At 44.8% G+C, this 16,694-nt stretch overlaps 1 protein-coding gene across 1 annotated transcript; it reads right to left on the minus strand.

The window, feature by feature from the left end:
• Positions 1-6,508: 6,508 nt before the first annotated feature.
• Positions 6,509-15,407, minus strand: LOC101101846 (pregnancy-associated glycoprotein 1-like). Its single transcript, XM_042242660.2, has 9 exons — positions 15,305-15,407; positions 14,054-14,204; positions 12,955-13,072; positions 12,738-12,856; positions 11,342-11,535; positions 10,286-10,396; positions 8,698-8,839; positions 8,513-8,611; positions 6,509-6,805 (listed from the first exon to the last, which is right to left on the minus strand). The coding sequence occupies exons 1-9, from the start codon at positions 15,355-15,357 to the stop codon at positions 6,656-6,658; spliced, it is 1,137 nt and encodes a 378-aa protein (XP_042098594.1). The 5' UTR covers positions 15,358-15,407; the 3' UTR covers positions 6,509-6,655.
• Between the last annotated feature and the right edge of the window lie 1,287 nt (positions 15,408-16,694).

Below are 16,694 nucleotides of genomic sequence, written 5' to 3' on the forward strand. Positions count from 1 at the left end.
GTGAGTGATCACACCATCGTGGTTATCTGGGTCAGTAATATCTTTTTTGTACAGTTCTTCTATATATTTTTTCAACCTCTTATTATCTTTTGCTTCTGTTAAGTCCATATAATTTTTGTCCTTTATTGTGCCCATCTTTGCATGAAATATTCCCTCCCTATCTGTAATTTTCTTGAAGAGATCTCTGATCTTTCCCTTTGAGTTGTTTTCCTCTATTTCTTTGTACTGATCACTTAGGCAGGATTTTTTTTTTCTTGTAATTCCTCCTTGCTATTTTGTGGAACTCTGCATTCATATGGGTATGTCTTTCTTTTCTCCTTTGCCTTTTGCTTCTCTTCTTTTCTAAGTTATTTGTAAGGCCTCCTCAGACAACCATTTTGCCTTTTTGCATTTCTCTTTCTTGGGGATGGTCTTGATGTGGTAAGTACAGATCAAAAAATGAAGATCATTGCATCCAGTTCCATTATTTCATGGTAAATACCTGCAGAAACAATGAAATCAGAGAGAGACTTTATATTCCTGGGCTCCAAAGTCACTGCAGACAGTGACTGCAGCTGTGGAAAAAAAAAGATGCTTGGTCTTTGGAAGAAAAGCTATGAAAAACCTTGAAAGCATACTAAAAAGCAGAGACATTACTTTACCAGCAAAGATCTGTACAATTAAAGCTATGATTTTGAGAGAAGTCGTGACTGGATGTTAGAGCTGGACCATAAATAAAGCTGAGCACCAAAGAATTAATGCTTTTGAACTGTGGTGAGACTCTTGAGAGTCCCTTGGACTACAAGGAGATCCAACCAGTCCATCCTAAAGGAAACCAGTCCTGAATATTCATTGGAAGGACTGATGCTGAAGCTAACCTCCAATACTTTGGCCACCTGATGGGTAGAACTGACTCATTAGAAAAGACCCTGAGGCTGGGAAAGATTAAAGGTAGGAGGCAAAGCAGAAGACAGAAAATGAAATTGTTGGGTGGCATCACCGACTTGATAAACATGAGTTTGAGCAAGCTCTGGGAGTTGGTGATGGACAGGGAGCCCTGCATGCTTCACCCGATGATATAGGAAAGAGTTGGACATGACTGAGAAATAGATGGGGAAACAGTGGAAACAGTGTCAGAATTTATTTTTGGGGGCTCCAAAATCACTGCAGATGGTGACTGCAGCCATCAAATTAAAAGAAGCTTACTCTTTGGAAGGAAAGTTATGACCAACCTAGATAGTATATTCAAAAGCAGTGACATTACTTTGCCCACAAAGGTCTGTCTAGTCAAGGCTATGGTTTTTCCTGTGGTCATGTATGGATGTGAGAGTTGGACTGTGAAGAAAGCTGAGCACTGAAGAATTGATGCTTTTGAACTGTGGTGTTGGAGAAGACTCTTGAGAGTCCCATGGATTGCAAGGAGATCCAACCAGTCCATTCTGAAGGAGAACAGCCCTGGGTGTTCTTTGGAAGGACTGATGCTACAGCTGAAACTCCAGTACTTTGGCCACCTCATGGGAAGAGTTGACTCATTGGAAAAGACTCTGATGCTGGGAGGGATTGGGGGCAGGAGGAAGAGGGGACGACAGAGGATGAGATGGCTGGATGGCACCACTGACTCGATGGACGTGAGTTTGAATGAACTCTGGGAGATGGTGATTGACACGGAGGCCTGGCGTGCTGCAATTCATGGGGTCACAAAGAGTCGGACACGACTGAGCGACGGAACTGAACTGAACTGAGAGACTGAACTGAATTGATGTATAGAAGACAATCAGGGAGCAGGCAGAAGTCTTTGGGGAAGGAAGAAGGGACAATTCCTGGATAGCTGACAATGATGAGTCGGCAGTTGGTTTCAAGCTGGAGTAGCTGTAGGGAAGCAATTCTATGCCAGGTGGAGAGAATGGTAAGAGAATGGCAGGGCTGCAGTGCTGGGATTTCCCAGAAGATCCCTATTCAATTAAACTTTATCAATGCTCAATTTTGTTGGGTGATTGGAAACATGAGTTTTGTTTTGGAATTGGTAGAGCAAAATTCAGTGGAAGGACTGATGCTGAAGATGAAGCTCCAACACTTAAGCCATCTGATGTGAAGACCCAGCTTATTGGAAGAGACATAGATGCTGGGAAATACTGTGGGCAGGAGAAGGATCAAAAGGATGAGATGGTGAGACGGCATCACTGACTCAATGGACATGAGTTTGAGGAAACTTCACAAAATAGTGAAAGTAAGGGAAGCCTGTTTTGCTGCCATACATGTAATCACAAAGAGTCAGACATGACTTAGCAACTGAACAATACCAATGAGGACACAGGGTTCAGTGAAGCCTCTGGCACTGGTGGCAGCAGAGAAAGATTTAGGTGGAAGCGGAGGCTTCCCATTCTCTGGTGCAGGTCCTTGAATCCAAGGCAAGGAGCACAAAATTTTGAATGTGTTAACAAACATTGTTTTCTAAACAAAACAAAACAAAACACTTTTCTGCAGGGATGAGAACTTTCACTGAGTTTGATCTCTAGATTTTACTGAGGGATGTGGAAGGGATATGGAGTGGGCTGAGTCTGTAAAAATCAGGTGATCAGCTGCTGGAGGTCCAGGCTCATGGTAGACATTCTGCACTAGGTGGAATACAAATTCAGAGATAAAGTGTCCCAACTGGAGTGTACATGCCAATGTATCAGATTGTTGCAGCAGATCACTTCAATATTGTTTTGAAGTAAGTGAGAAATGCACAATGGGTGGTATGCTTTTGTCAAATCCTGTGGGTAGTTAGATGACTAAATGTCTGATTCCTTTAATATATGGTTGGAATCATGCTTGGGAAAGAAAACTAAGTCAGGTCCACACATATTTCATCGTTAAACAGCAAGCACAAGAATGTTTCTAAGGCCACCGTAGTTATTTTAAACATGAGAAGCCATATGTGGACAGTTTTATTTAACAGGCTGAGATTGGACTGTACAGGTTGCCATAGTTGTTGCTATGACAAGTAACTATAACAGCTACTTCTTGCTATGCTGGAGATGTGGGAAACTGACAAGAGACCAAAAGCCTTACAACTCTCCTTGCAGTGTGATTTCAGGCTAGAAGTAGTTGGCAAGGAAAGGCTGACTGGTAAGGCTGAGGAAAGGAGTAATCTGAGCCAGTAATCATTAGCTCTTTTGGGACCCCAGAAAATAGAAGCATTGGCTTAGTCAGAGTTCTGTGTCATGGTTCAGAAATAGATGTCATTTGGCTTGAATCAATATTTAGCCTTGAGGATGGCAGCCATAACGTCTAAAGAGATGATTTCCTTCTCTCCAGGTGGGAGAATAATTCATATTTTTTCCAGACTCAGAAACAAAGAAAGCCCTCTCAGGGTCACTTACTCTTTTCAGGCATGCATGCAATCTACAAGTTGGAATTATCATCATGGTGCCCATTTTCCAGATGAGGAAACTGAGGTTAAGGGACTTGATCAAAGTGACACAGCTAAGCAAGTGAAAAGCCAAGCAGAAACCCAGGGTAACAGTCCTCAAATTGTGTGTTTTTGCTCCACACACACTGGGAGTGATGGGTGGTGATCTGGCACTAATGCTTAGGCAGAAGCAAGCAATATTCAGGGTTAAATTGAAGAAAGTAAGGAAAACCTCTAGAACATTCAGCTATGACCTAAATCAATTCCCGTATGATTATATAGTGGAAATGAAAAATAGATTCGAGGGATTAGGTCTGGTAGCCTGAAGAACTATGGATGGAGGTTTGTAACATTGTGTGGGAGGTGGTCACCAAAACCATCCCCAAGAAAAAGAAATGTGAGAAGACAATGTGGTTGCCTGAGGAGGCCCTAAAAACAGCTGAGAAAATGAGAGAAGTGAAAGGCAAAGGAGAAAGGTAAAGATATACCCAGTAGAATGCAGATTTCTAGAGAATAGCAAGGAGAGATAAGAAAGTCATTGTAAGTGAACAGTGCAAGAATTAAAGGAAATAATAGAATTGTAAAGAGTCTAGATCTCTTCAGGAAAATTGGAGGTACCATAGGAACACTTTATGCAAATATGGGCACAATAAAGGACAGAAAAATCAAAGATAAACAGAAGCAGAAGAGATTAAGAAGAGGTAGCAAGAATGCACAGAAGAACTATACAAAAATGGTCATAATGACCGGGATAGGAATGATGCTGGGGTCACTCATGTAAAGCCAGATATACTGGAGTATGAAGTCAAGTGTGCCTTAGGAAGCATCACCACAAACAAAGCGAGTGGAGGGGATCAAATTTCAGCTGAGCTGTTCAAAAATCCTAATGAAGGTGCTATAAAAGTGCTGCATTCAATATGTCACCAAATTTGGAAAACTCAGCAGTGGCCACAGTGCTGGAAAAGGTCAGTTTTCATTCCAATCCAAAGAAAGGCAATTCCAAAGAATGTTCAACCTATCATGCAGTTGTGCTCATCTCACTTGCTAGCAAGGTAATGCTCAAAATCCTTCAAGCTAAGCTTCAACTCTCCATGAACTGAGAACTTCCAAATGTACAAACTAGCTTGAAGAGCCAGAGATAAAATTGCCAACATCCATTGGATCATAGAGAAAGCAAGGGAATTCCAGAAACACATCTACATCTGCTTCATTGACTATGCTAAATCCTTTCACCGTGTGGACCACAACAAACTGTGGAATATTCTTAAGGAAATTCAAGTACCAGATCACCTTACCTGTCTCCTGAAAGTCTGTATGTAGGTCAAAAAGTGGCAGTTAGAATCAGACACGGAACAAATGAAAGATTTAAATTTGTGAAAGGAGCATGAAAAGGTATACATTGTCACTCTGGTTATTGAACTTGTATGTAGGATACATCATTCAATATGCTTGCATCAATCCCAAGATGCAATCAAGTTTGCTGGGAAAAATATCAACATCCACAGATATAAAGATGACACACCCTAATGGCAGAAAGCAAAGAAGAACTAAACAGCCTCGTGATGAGGAGAGGAGATGAAAGAACTAGCTTAAACTCAACATTCAAAAAACTATTCACAAACAGACACTCAACATTCAGGGCATCCAGTCCTACCACTTCATGGCATATAGATGAGGGAAAAGTGGAAACAGTGGCAGATTTTATTTTCTTGGGCTCCAAAATCACTATGGACCTTGACTGCAGCCACGAAATAAATTTATATTAAAAAAAGACACTTGTTCCTTGGAAGGAAGAAAGGCTATGAAAAACCTGCACAGTGTATTAAAAAGCAGAGACTCACTTTGCTACAGAGGTCTGTAGTATGAAAGCTATGATTTTTCCAGTAACCATGTACAGATGTGTGATCTGGACCATAAGAAAGGGTGAATGCCAAAAAATGAAGCTTTTGAACTGTGGTGCTTGACAAGATTCTTGAGAGTCCCTTATACAATGAGGAGATCAAACCAGTCAATTGGAAAGGAAATCAACCTCTGACCCCTGACTCAGCTGAGGCATCTACTGAGGGCCTCTAGGTGGAAAGAACGGATGCTTTTCCACTGCAAAAGTGCCTAACCATGACAGCTCCAAGCAAACAGTTTGTAGCTCCTCCCCAGGAGGAAGCTCTGAAAGGCTGAAGGCTCTGTGTACCCTTGGTTCCTGATACAAGCGTTTCATTCTCCCCAGAAGCATTGGAGGCCAAGGAAGGGGCATTCTGGGCCCTGAAGGAGGGGGATGGCTCAGGGATCCACTGGGGCCATCACTTACCAAATAGGACTGGAAAGGACAGAGCAGGCATATGTGGCAGAGAGCTGGTGACTGGGGTTTGGGAACAAGAGGGAACCAGCTCTGCATGAAGTACCTCACCCAAACTGCCCTAGAGGAGAAGCCCAGTGATAAGTTCATCTGAGATTGGATGAAAAGAGTCTATTTCATTACCCCTTATAATTCCTCTGACTGAGGAGGTGGTGGAGTTGGTGGGTCATCACAAATTCTTCCATGGCCTAGACGATCTTCAGTCACTATCCTTGGGGCTGCCTCTCCCCAGCTTCAGTCATGTAGTGCTGGAGGAAACTGCAATCATGTGCGCTGCTGGGTCAGGCCAATGACCACGTAAAGCCAATCATAGGACCCCATTGCCCTGCCAGGATGGCTGATCTAGGACTGCCCATGTGAACTGAGGTGGGTCATTCAGAGAACACCCTTGAACTCTGATGGCTCCAAGCTTCTTTCCTTACTAGGAGATGCCTTCAGGATATAAAACACAAGGCAGGTAGCTAACTCCCATATTAGGCGTAGAAGCCTTAAGGAAGAAATTTGTCAAGCTAAGACCTTCAAAGAAGAGGAAAGGGAAAGAGTGAGGGTGAGAAAGAGAAAACTGATGACTTCTGATTTCTTGGTTCCAGTCACTGAGATTTTTGTATTTGCTCTGATTCTTGTGTCCTGGATTCCTAGAATCATTTCAATGAGTCTCCACTTTCTGTAAATCCAGTTGGAGTGGTCTCCTCTCAAATGTGATTCAGACTTTGTTCTAGATCCTTCCCAATCATTGTACACATCCCAGACTCAAACAGAGGTACCCATTTGTTTCAGCACCATTAAGAGTGAAACCCTTTATTCTTTCATGAGAATAGGGTGTGCAGACCACCAAATACAGTTCACCAGCATCCTGGGCAGGAGTGCCCTAAGTGTGAGTGAGTGTTTGCTCAGAGCAGCCTTACTGATACCCGAACCACTCCAAGCATTTACACTGCCTGTGCCAGGCCAATCCTGTCATTTCCTCGATCATACACGGAGAAATACAGCCTCAGGAAGACGTCACCCAGGATCCAGTTCTCTGTAGATGTCCTCACTGTGTTCTCTTTAAAGGTGGTAAAGCAGTGGCCTCTAGAATCCTGGGGGAGTCAGAGACACACACCAGTCAGCCTGAGCTCTTACCTGGGACTTCTCCAATACCCAGACCCAGCACAATTCTTCATTTTATTTCCCTCTTTTGGTAAGTATCATGGGGTTTTCTCAGCAGCAGGGGATATGAGAGTTCATCCAAAACCAAAAAGGGCCAAGACATGAGGTTGCCATGAGGAAGGCTGTGGGGGAGGGGAGGACTGGGAGTTGGGGAAACAGAGGAATGAAAAACAACAAAGTCCTACTGTAGAGCATAAGGAACTATATTCAATATTCAGTGATAAACCACATGAAAATGAATAAGAAAAATAGTATAGATTTTATATGTGTATAACTGAGTCACATTGCTGTGCAGCAGAACTTAACGCAACACTGAAGATCAGCCACAATTCAATACAATTTTTAGAAAAGAGCGAGAGTGTCCATAGTTCTCCTCACTCCCTGTTTTTTTCCTTTTGACTCCTGTTCCTTGTTTTCTCTGCAGAGAATGCCTGTTTTTCTCCTGCATCTCCACAATCTGTACTTTATTAAAAAACTTTATTTTGTATTGGAGTATAGCTGATTAACAATATTCTGAGTTTCAGGTGGACAGTAAAGGGACTCAACCATATGTATCCATGTATCCTGGTCCCAAAGATCCCCCTCCCATCCAGGCTGTCATATAACTGAGCGGAGTTCCCTGTGCTACACAGTAACTCATTGTAGTTTATCCATCTTAAATATAGCAGTGCCCACAACACGTTCTTGAAGACTTAACTCAGCAACTCTGCGAAGCCTCCTTTGGCCCACACTCACCCTCTTTGGCCACTCCAGGGTTGGTTGGGTAACTTACTCTGGTTCTCCATCCCTATTGGTCAATTGTAGCCCTCATCACCCCTAATAAGTCCCCAGTGCCCCAATGCAGAGCACCTTGGAATGCCATTTGCATGAAATCCAGGGCAGTTTCGCCTAGAACCAAGCAACCCTCTGTATGGCTCCATGAGTTTGTGGTTTTAGAATGCCTGAAATTCGCTCTCTTCCTCAAAGCCTTCTTTGAGCCCATCAGCCAGCTCTCAACTTCCATAGGGTGCTGACATGAAGCCTCCACCCTGTGCCGGGGCTGAGCAGTCCCTGTGCACCCTTTAACATCTTAGCATCCAACCTCCTGCACAGGGGTAGGGTACCCCAACTCACAAAGAAGGTACCTGGCCAGAGCAAGGGGAAGATGGCACTAGGGTGAACATGTAATTTATCATCCAAACCAGGAAAACTTCCAGAAGGGAAAGGAGATTGTTAATCCCTATGGTGGGATATCACACTGGGATTGTCCCAGCCATTCTCATTGTCACATGGCCCATTTCAGGGTCTGCTAGAGCCGACTTTCCATGTTCACTGATCTGAGGGTTCAGATTGAACTGAAGCTCTTTGAGGACTGAGGACCTGAGTGTTCCCCTCTCCTTGTGATTCCCACCATGCCAGCATGGTGTGGCATCTCCATATTTATTTAAGGATGATCAATGTCCCAGACCGCCCTTTACTTTCAAGTGCTTCGTCTTGTGGCAGGCTCTGGCCCAGCCAGAGGGGCTCAGGGGCTCAGGGGCTCAGCAGCATCTGCAATGGTGTGACATGGCCTGAAGAGGGCGCCCTCCTCCCAGCAGCAGCCCAAGTGTTCCTGCAAGTTCCTATTTTCGAACCAACCCTCAGGGTTGTCTCCTCACCTTGTGGATGTAGGCTCGAGCTGGCACTGGGTAGTTGATGCCGTTGATGGTGAAGATAATAGAGGGCAGGGTATAGATGGCAAAACATGAAATGTAGTGCTGTTAGAGAGAGAGGGAGAGAGGTTGGCCCTGAAGATCCTTGTTTGTGTGGAGACAGGGAATGACGCTGGGGCATGACCCTTCACCTCGGAACCCTGTGGTGTGGCACCGATGAGCTTCTGGATGCTATTGACCAGTCTTCTTGGGCCAAGGATCAGTGATGTCCCGGTGTCCACAATGGCCTCACAGCCACCAGAACAAGCAATAACCTTTCTTTTCATGGAGATGCTGAGAGACAGTGGAAAAAGCAGGCATCAAGGTAACTTTGAGTCTCCCCAGAGCTGGCCCCTTCCTAACTGTCTCCTAAACAGCCCTTTGTCTCTTGCTTTCTTTTCCTTTGCTCTCAACACAGCATCTTTCTTGACATCCTTGAATTCAGTACTTGAATACACCAGGATCTTTTGCACCTTGACACAAACTGGTCTTCCTTCCTAGAACAGTCCCCTCCCCTTTGACTAGCAAATTTCTTCGCATCTTCCAGATTCCAGCTTAATTGTATTGTTTTCAGGGAAGTCTTTCCCTTGGTGTTTATCAGTCTCCTGTCTTGGTCACTTTCTGTAGACCCTTCCTCATGTCTAGCATGTACCAAAATGACAGTTCACTATGTGGGTGAGTCATTTCTTGTACATCTGCCTTCTTAGATGTGAGGGCGAGTTTTATTCTCATTGCCTCCCTAAAGAGAGAACCATCCAGAGACCTGTATCTGGTGGGGAACAAACAATGGGTCAACTGCAGAGTGAAGATGGAAATTCGCAGGGGCAGCAGATTCTCATAGTAGGGGGAGAGAGGGACTCCTCTGGGAGAGGGTGTCCCTCAGCACTGTTCTTACAACCAGCTCAGACCCTGAGACCCTGGCCAGGAAATACATGACTAGCCCACAGAAACCCCAAAGGACAGGTCAGCTTTTATCTGAGGGTATCACACAGAATCCTATCAAGTATGCCTCTTGTCCTCAGGTCAGTCCTGGATCCCACCTTCCTAATTCTCTGTTATAGCCCCTGCCCCACTGTGCTCCCAGGTATGTGGGGTGTCTTTTTAATTAGTTGCTTTCATGTCGTAAGACTGCAGCCAACCTCTCTCCAATGCTGGGTAGCTGCTCCCTAAGGAGACCAGTTTTCCCCATTTTTTCAGGGCTTTCCCTGTTTTTAAACAGACATTTATCTCTGCTGAGAACTTCCTTGGTCCCAGGTAGCCCTGGACAGCTGATCATCTTATAACTCTGTCCAGGCTAGTAAAATTCTCTCTGATCCTCTGTTCACCACACTGTAGAGTCCTCTAACCATGCTCCCCACCTCAAAGGGCAGTGGGTGCAGCCCTCTCCCAGCTGCACAGACTTCTCCGGACCCTTTTAGGACCCTGGTCAGAGCCCTGGTCAGAAGGCCTGCAGTGATTATGAACCCATGGATTGTTTGTGTATCTATGGGTTTGTATATGTGTTTGTATGTGTCTCTGTGTGTGTGTCACTGACTAGCTGTGCATATTTTTATGTGTCTGTGTATGTTTATATGTGTCTGCTTCTGTGTTTCCATGTGTCTGTGTGTCTTTCTGTGTTGCTGTGGGTGGTGTATATGTCTGTGTGACTGTGTGTTTTAGAATGCATTTGTGTGTGTGTGCCTGTGTCCATGTACAATAGTGGGAGCATCACTGGGCTGACCCTCAGAGGAAGAGGCTTACCGGTCCATGTGTACACTCCAGTCGCCTGCGTGGATCAATGGTACCCAGTTGAGCTCTCCCTTGTAATAGTGGTGGTCCACCCCACCAAACATCACCACACTGCCCTTCGCCCTGCATGTGTAGAGAGAAAAGGGGGCAGGGATTCTTGGAGGACAGTAATGACAGCACTGTCTTAGAGCTGTGCTTGTCTACCCATCAAAGCCTTGTCTACCCAATAAGGTCCCCATTTACCGATGCAGAAATCGAGGCTAGGAGTGATTGAGATCCAGACTGAGGTCGGTTACTGGCTAATGAGTGGCACAGAGGAGGTTAGAAGCTGAATCATCTGGTTGGGCTCCACCCACTATGTCTTCTGAAGAGACCCTGGACCTCCTGCTACATGAATGTTCAGATACATTCAGAGGACAGGGTGCTGAAGCATTTTTACTTTCCCCTTGTCCAGCTTGTCATTTTTCAGGAAAATCAAGTCCTGGGAGCGCTAAGTGTGTGGGTTCAGGTCACCCAGAGTTGGCTCTGCTGGCCTGTGAACTCTACTGTCCAAACAGCCCCACACTCGGAAGGGACCCCACCTCTGCTCTCCCTGTCTTGAAATGCCTAATATTTCTTGAACAAGGGGTCCCATGCTTTGGTTTTGTGTCCCACACTTTCATTTTTCACAGGCTCCTGCAAATTGGGTAGCTGGTCCTAGGCTCCCAGTGAAATGCTAATGAGGAAGGAAAGATATCCACCATCCTTCTCCTTCCTTCCTTATCAAATTCATAAGCAAATCCTATTGCCTTAACCTCCAACAGTTTTCCTGTTGCCTTCCATTAGCCATCCCCTTCAATCATCCCCCTAGACCAAGTTACTGGTCTTGAGCCCAGGAGCAGGGTTGTGTTCCAATAAAGCTTTATTCATAAAAGCCAGCGGTGAATCCAGGTAAGGCCCTGGGGCCATAGTTATCCTGGGTTTGATTATCTCTCAGGATACTTCTTTATCAAGTGTTCTATAATTTTCATGGAACTTAAAGCATGTTACAGCTAATTTGGAGAAAAGGATTGTCCATTTCCGACTTACTTGCCCAAGTAGAAGGCAAAAACAGGCTCAGAAAAGGCACCTTGATTCTTCAGGTTGTCAAAGATGGGTATGGTTCTTATGAAGGACATGTCAGGGTAGTTCAAGCCCAAGACGCCATCAAAAGGTACATGCTCAAACCCGTATTCTGCCACGCTTAGTCCGAATTCCTGATCAATACTTAGAAGGTCCCCAATCTGTGGGAGAGAAGAGTGTTCCTGCTTGCAGATACATGAAGTGGGGCTAGGACTGGGCTGGCTGGGGTGCATTGCCGTTAGATCCTCAGAGAATAATTGAGTCTGTTCTGTGTCTTTGGTGGACCTCAGACGGTTAGACCAAACTGGAAGGGAAATTTGGGTTCCATTTGTGAGAGGCAGTGTATTTTAAAACATCTGCCCCTCTGAAAAACACCACCTGAGTGAATCAAATTGGCCTCATGGCTTCTGTACAGGTGTGGCAACCAAGAGTCAGGCCAGGACCGACTGGTGCCGCCTTGTGGAGAAAATGAGTCGAGAGCAAGGTAGCCTTCTCTTTGGCATCACTCTGACCTAATGACAGGAATGGACTGCATTCTGTGTAAGGCACTGTGGATTCTGCATCTGTCCAGGAAGACAGAAGCCAAAAACACAGTCTTGCTTGCAGGGTTCTATGAAATTACTGCCTGGGGAATCTACTTTTGTGGATATGTGTGTATTTGTGTGAGTGTGTATGAGAGAAAGAGAGAGAGGGGAACTACTCAAGTACTTTCGGGGAGGCAGGCCATAGGTTTATTAGACTCTTAAGGGTCCCCTAGAGTGAGAACTCATTTATCAGGCCCCCTGACATCTGAGGCCTCCAATTTCCCACTCTGGATACCTGATCCCTTGACTATCCCTTGGGTCCCCAGATCAATTTTGTCCTGTCCCAATCACCCCACAGCAACTTCAGTCCTGAAAAGCCAGCCCAGCTCCACCACTTACCACATGTGTGACCTCAACAAGGCCCTTGCTGTCTGCACCTCAGTTTCCTCATATGTCTCATGAGCTAATAAGACCACCTGCTGTGTGGGGTTATTGCAGGATTAAACCAGTTATTACCTGAAAGTGCCTGGAACAGTGTCTCAGAATATAAAAGTGCGTGCTTTTCCCCTCTCTTCTCGCTCACAGCAAAATGAACCTTGAACTGCTCATGGGCAGAAGAGCTGCATGTCCACACCTCAAGCTACTCTCTGGGTTAGCTAATCTGTTTGCTCGTGTGTCACCATGGGCACTGCCTCCCCAGGGACAGGATCCTGTGGGTAAGATGGCCAATATCTATGGGAGTTAGGCTAGGAAGGGTCCTGCCAGATGGTCCTGCATCTGTTTTGCAAGCAGTGGTCACTTCATAGCCAGTCCTGACTCAGCTTCCGTTTACACGTTACCCGAACGGTGTCATAAGCAAGAAATCCCTTCATGCTCCCAGATCCATAGGTGATGCTGAAGGTCTTTTGGGTAGGCCGGAAGGTGGAAGACTGATGATGTCGGAACCTAACGTGTGTAGCTGCAGACACAAGAGATGAGTGTCATCAGATGCCAAGGGTGGAAACAGGGTGGCAGGGCAAGTGAAGGATGGTCCGGGTATAGGGTGTCTGTACTCACAACAGGCTGAACTGGGGCAAAAGATGGAGGGCACCCACAAGTCAGATGAGCCTGTGTCAAAGACAACCTGGAATTCCTGAGGGGGTGTTCCAATGGTGATTTTACCTACATAGACCATCTACAGGGAAAAGGAGGGAGTGGGTTATTGCTCAACTGGCTATTCTCTATTCCCACACTGTTGCCTCCCTCTGGGTGTCACATATCTCTTGGGATTACTTTTGAATCACTGTGCAGCTCAAAGCCTTTGATCACAGTAGTGCTTGCATTTGATATTTTTTTTTTCAGTGCTACATGATATGCAGGATATTGACTCTATGACCAGGCGTTGAAGTGGTACCTCCTGCATTGGAAGCACAGAGGCATAACCACTGAGCTGCCAGGACCACTGGACACCCAGGAGAGTCCTGGTGCCTTCATTTGAGAACCTCTGTAGTCTCTTCCAACCCAGCCTCAGCATCCCCTTCTCCAGGATATCCTTCTTGATTAACATCAGCCACTCTCTCTAAACTCAGACGACATCCAATCCACACCACACAGATGACCCTTTTCATGACATGTATTTACTCTTTGCCTATCTCTCAGGCTGGCATGGGCATTCTTGAAGACAAAATAAGACCCCCTTTTAATCTAAATACAGTAAACACAGTGTTAGATTCTTATGACCTTACATGAAATACAGGTTCAGTAACTTTTTACTGCTGTGGTTCTTGCATCTGTGGAAACTGAATTCTTCTGCCTGAGGAGTCACAATTGCTTGGCAGTTGGTTGGTTCTACCTTTTGCTCAGTGATGGTTCACTCTTCATCTGTGACTGAGTGGCTCACTTAGTTCAGAAGGAACAATCTCCCTCAAACTAATGACACATCTTTGACACAGAAATGAATGTTTACCTGCCACCTGGTCATTGCCAAGCCCTGTCACCAAGACCAAGAGTTGAGGATGAGAGTGCCTTCTTCTCTGGGTGGCGTACCTGTTTCCCAGGCTTTCTGCCTCCTGTAGGAGTCCCAACCCCAACATCTCACTTGGCTTCTCCAGATGAGCCCCAGTGCTAGGCTAGAGCACCAGGGGGCGCTGTGGAGCACCACCCCCAAAACACTCACATCCATGATGTTCCTCAGGGGATGAATAGTTATATTTGAGCCACGAGAAGAAATCTGGGACTGTCTGTAAGCATGTTCCTTCAGGAAGTTTTTCAGCATGCTTTTTTCACTGAGGGTTTTTCTCATGGTCTTCACTTTTGTTAGAGGTATTCTTTCATTGAACATTTGACAAAGAAAACAAAGAAGCTACAATTAGCTGTCAGTGTTAAGGTATATTGTCATTGTAATGCCCCTGTGTATTTTCCAATCATTTTTATGAGTCACCTTATTATCAGAATTTTATGCATATACTATGGTAAACACATAGGTTTGAATACAGGTTCTTTTCTGCAATCTTGGGTGAGCCATATGACCATGAGGGATCTCAGTCTCCCCCTAGGTAAAATGGTGGAATGTAACAATTCAAACCCTCCAAATAGAATATTTTGGGGATAAGTGAAGTGATGGATATAAGGTACCTGATAAATAGGAAATGGATGACAATGACATCCATCTCAGCAATGACAGCCATTAGCATTGCTGTTGCCATCCCATGTGTCCTTCTCATAGAAGCTCAGGGAAGGAGGTAGAAGGGGGACTCTTATCCTCTTTTACAACGGAGCAGTTTGAAATGCAAGAGGTTTCTGAGTTGGCTTGGGTCACACTGCTTGTCAGATATGAAACAGTGTATATAAAACAGTGTATCTATCTCCAAGTTGAAAGAGAATTGAGACTTCAAAGAAGAATCAAGGAGATAGGGAAAAAGTTAGGAAAATTTAGGGGCTCGAGACGGAAGGATGAGTCAAATGAAAAATTAAAAGAAAACAACACAGAGAGAAATACACTCACAGAGACTTCCAAAGAAATGGAAAGATAAATGACAGTGATACAGAGATGCAGACATAGACATATACACACTGAAGTATATGGGGGAAAAAGAAGACATGTTGAATAAAATGTAGAAAAGTGCTATTCCACGGGACCACATCGACATCTGCATAGACTGTGCACTGAACAGTTGCAAGGAGTTCTATTTTCAACAGATCATGAGATGAATGGACTCCAAGAGTTGTGTAATCACGCAAATCTACACCAAGACCCTTGGGATCCACAGTTCCTATAGCAAGTTACTTATCAATAAGTAAGAGTTGAACATTAAGACTGTCGGGGATATATTCCATCCCCTTTTAAACCTGATGGGTGGAAGAATAGTCAGATGAAAAGAAAAATTTGAGAAAGGAATATGATGTGGATTACAGTCCCCATACTTACATGACTATGCACTCTGAGAAGGTCACCAGCCCAAGGAGCACAAGCCACTTCATACTTCTTTCTTAGCTCCAAGTACTCAGGGAAGTTCAGGTTCTTATCATGTAGTGGTGACCAGAAGCCCCCAGTTATATATGCTCTGACATGCCTTGTTTTCCCCTTTGGGCCACTAAAAGTTCTGAAAAAACACAAATCTCAAGATAAAATCTTTACCTCCTTCAGTGTCCTTGGTGAGTGGACTTTGAAGCTTCTCAGAATACAGAGAATTGAACTATAATCTCTTCCTTGAAGCTTGGCTGGAAAATAAAACTGATCTGCATGGGCATCTACAAAGATGGAGAACCTTGACTACTTGGAGGAAAAAATGCTAAGAACATCATGAAAATGGATACTAAGGGCCATGCTCGACATTCTTGGTTTCATGTCATCTTCCTAGCCACTTCATGAGATATGCATTGCTGTCTTTGTTGGAGAGGAGATTGCTAGGAAGATAAGTTGTCAAATGGCAAAGTGAAGACTTCAGGGACATCCCAGGGACAAACAACTGGCTTTACTTAGTGAGTCTAATGGCAGACATCAGGGGTACCTATGATGCCAGTCTGCATCAAAGATCTAGGGCAGAGCAGTACTTCAATTGCATGCTTTCAGTATTGGAATAAATGTCATATGCATCCACAAGATATTTTATATCATCCAAAAAACATACAAGGAAGAACTGTGTGCTGGGTTCTGGGTTAAAGGTTTCAAAGTCAAAGTTGATAAGACAAAACTAGTCTTTATCTTAAGAGTGCTAGCAGCCTAGCTCTCAAAAACTCTTGGCCCCAGGAGGCAAGAGAAATGGTAATAGGACTAGGTTGCCATGTTGGACTCTGGGCAGTACAGGCTTTACCACTGAGAGCAACCTTTCCTACTTTTCACCCATGCTGGAGAGCAGGCCAGTTGGCCATGTTTTCGAGAGAAGTCAGAAGTTTGGATGTTTATGTACAATCTACTGATTTTAATGTTCAGTTCAGTTCAGTAGCTCAGTTGTGTCTGACTCTTTGCGACCCCATGAATCGCAGCACGCCAGGCCTCTCTGTCTATCACCAACACCCAGAGTTCACTCAGAGTCACGTCCATCGAGTCAGCGATGCCATCCAGCCATCTCATCCTCTGTCGTCCCCTTCTCCTCCTGCCCCCAATCTCTCCCAGCATCAGAGTCTTTTCCAATGAGTCAACTCTTCACATGAGGTGGCCAAAGTACTGGAGTTTCAGCTTTAGCATCATTCCTTCCAAAGTAATCCCAGGGCTGATCTCCTTCAGAATGGACTGGTTGGATCTCCTTGCAATCCAAGGGACTCTCAAGTGTCTTCTCCAACACCACAGTTCAAAAGCATCAATTCTTCGGGGCTCA

Source organism: Ovis aries, unplaced genomic scaffold (genome assembly GCF_016772045.2).
Source record: "Ovis aries strain OAR_USU_Benz2616 breed Rambouillet unplaced genomic scaffold, ARS-UI_Ramb_v3.0 scaffold_87, whole genome shotgun sequence".
Taxonomy (NCBI): Eukaryota; Metazoa; Chordata; class Mammalia; order Artiodactyla; family Bovidae; genus Ovis; species Ovis aries.

Excerpts from the sequence above, each read along its gene's own strand:
- LOC101101846 (XM_042242660.2), bottom strand. The coding sequence starts at position 15,357 with ATGAAGTGGCTTGTGCTCCTTGGGCTGGTGACCTTCTCAGAGTGCATA. Across the intron at positions 13,073-14,053 it reads CCCTGAGGAACATCATGGAT|ATGGTCTATGTAGGTAAAAT; the intron begins GTGAGTGTTTTG and ends TTTTCCCTGTAG. Across the intron at positions 8,840-10,285 it reads TGGAGTGTACACATGGACCG|CATCTCCATGAAAAGAAAGG; the intron begins GTAAGCCTCTTC and ends ACTGTCTCTCAG.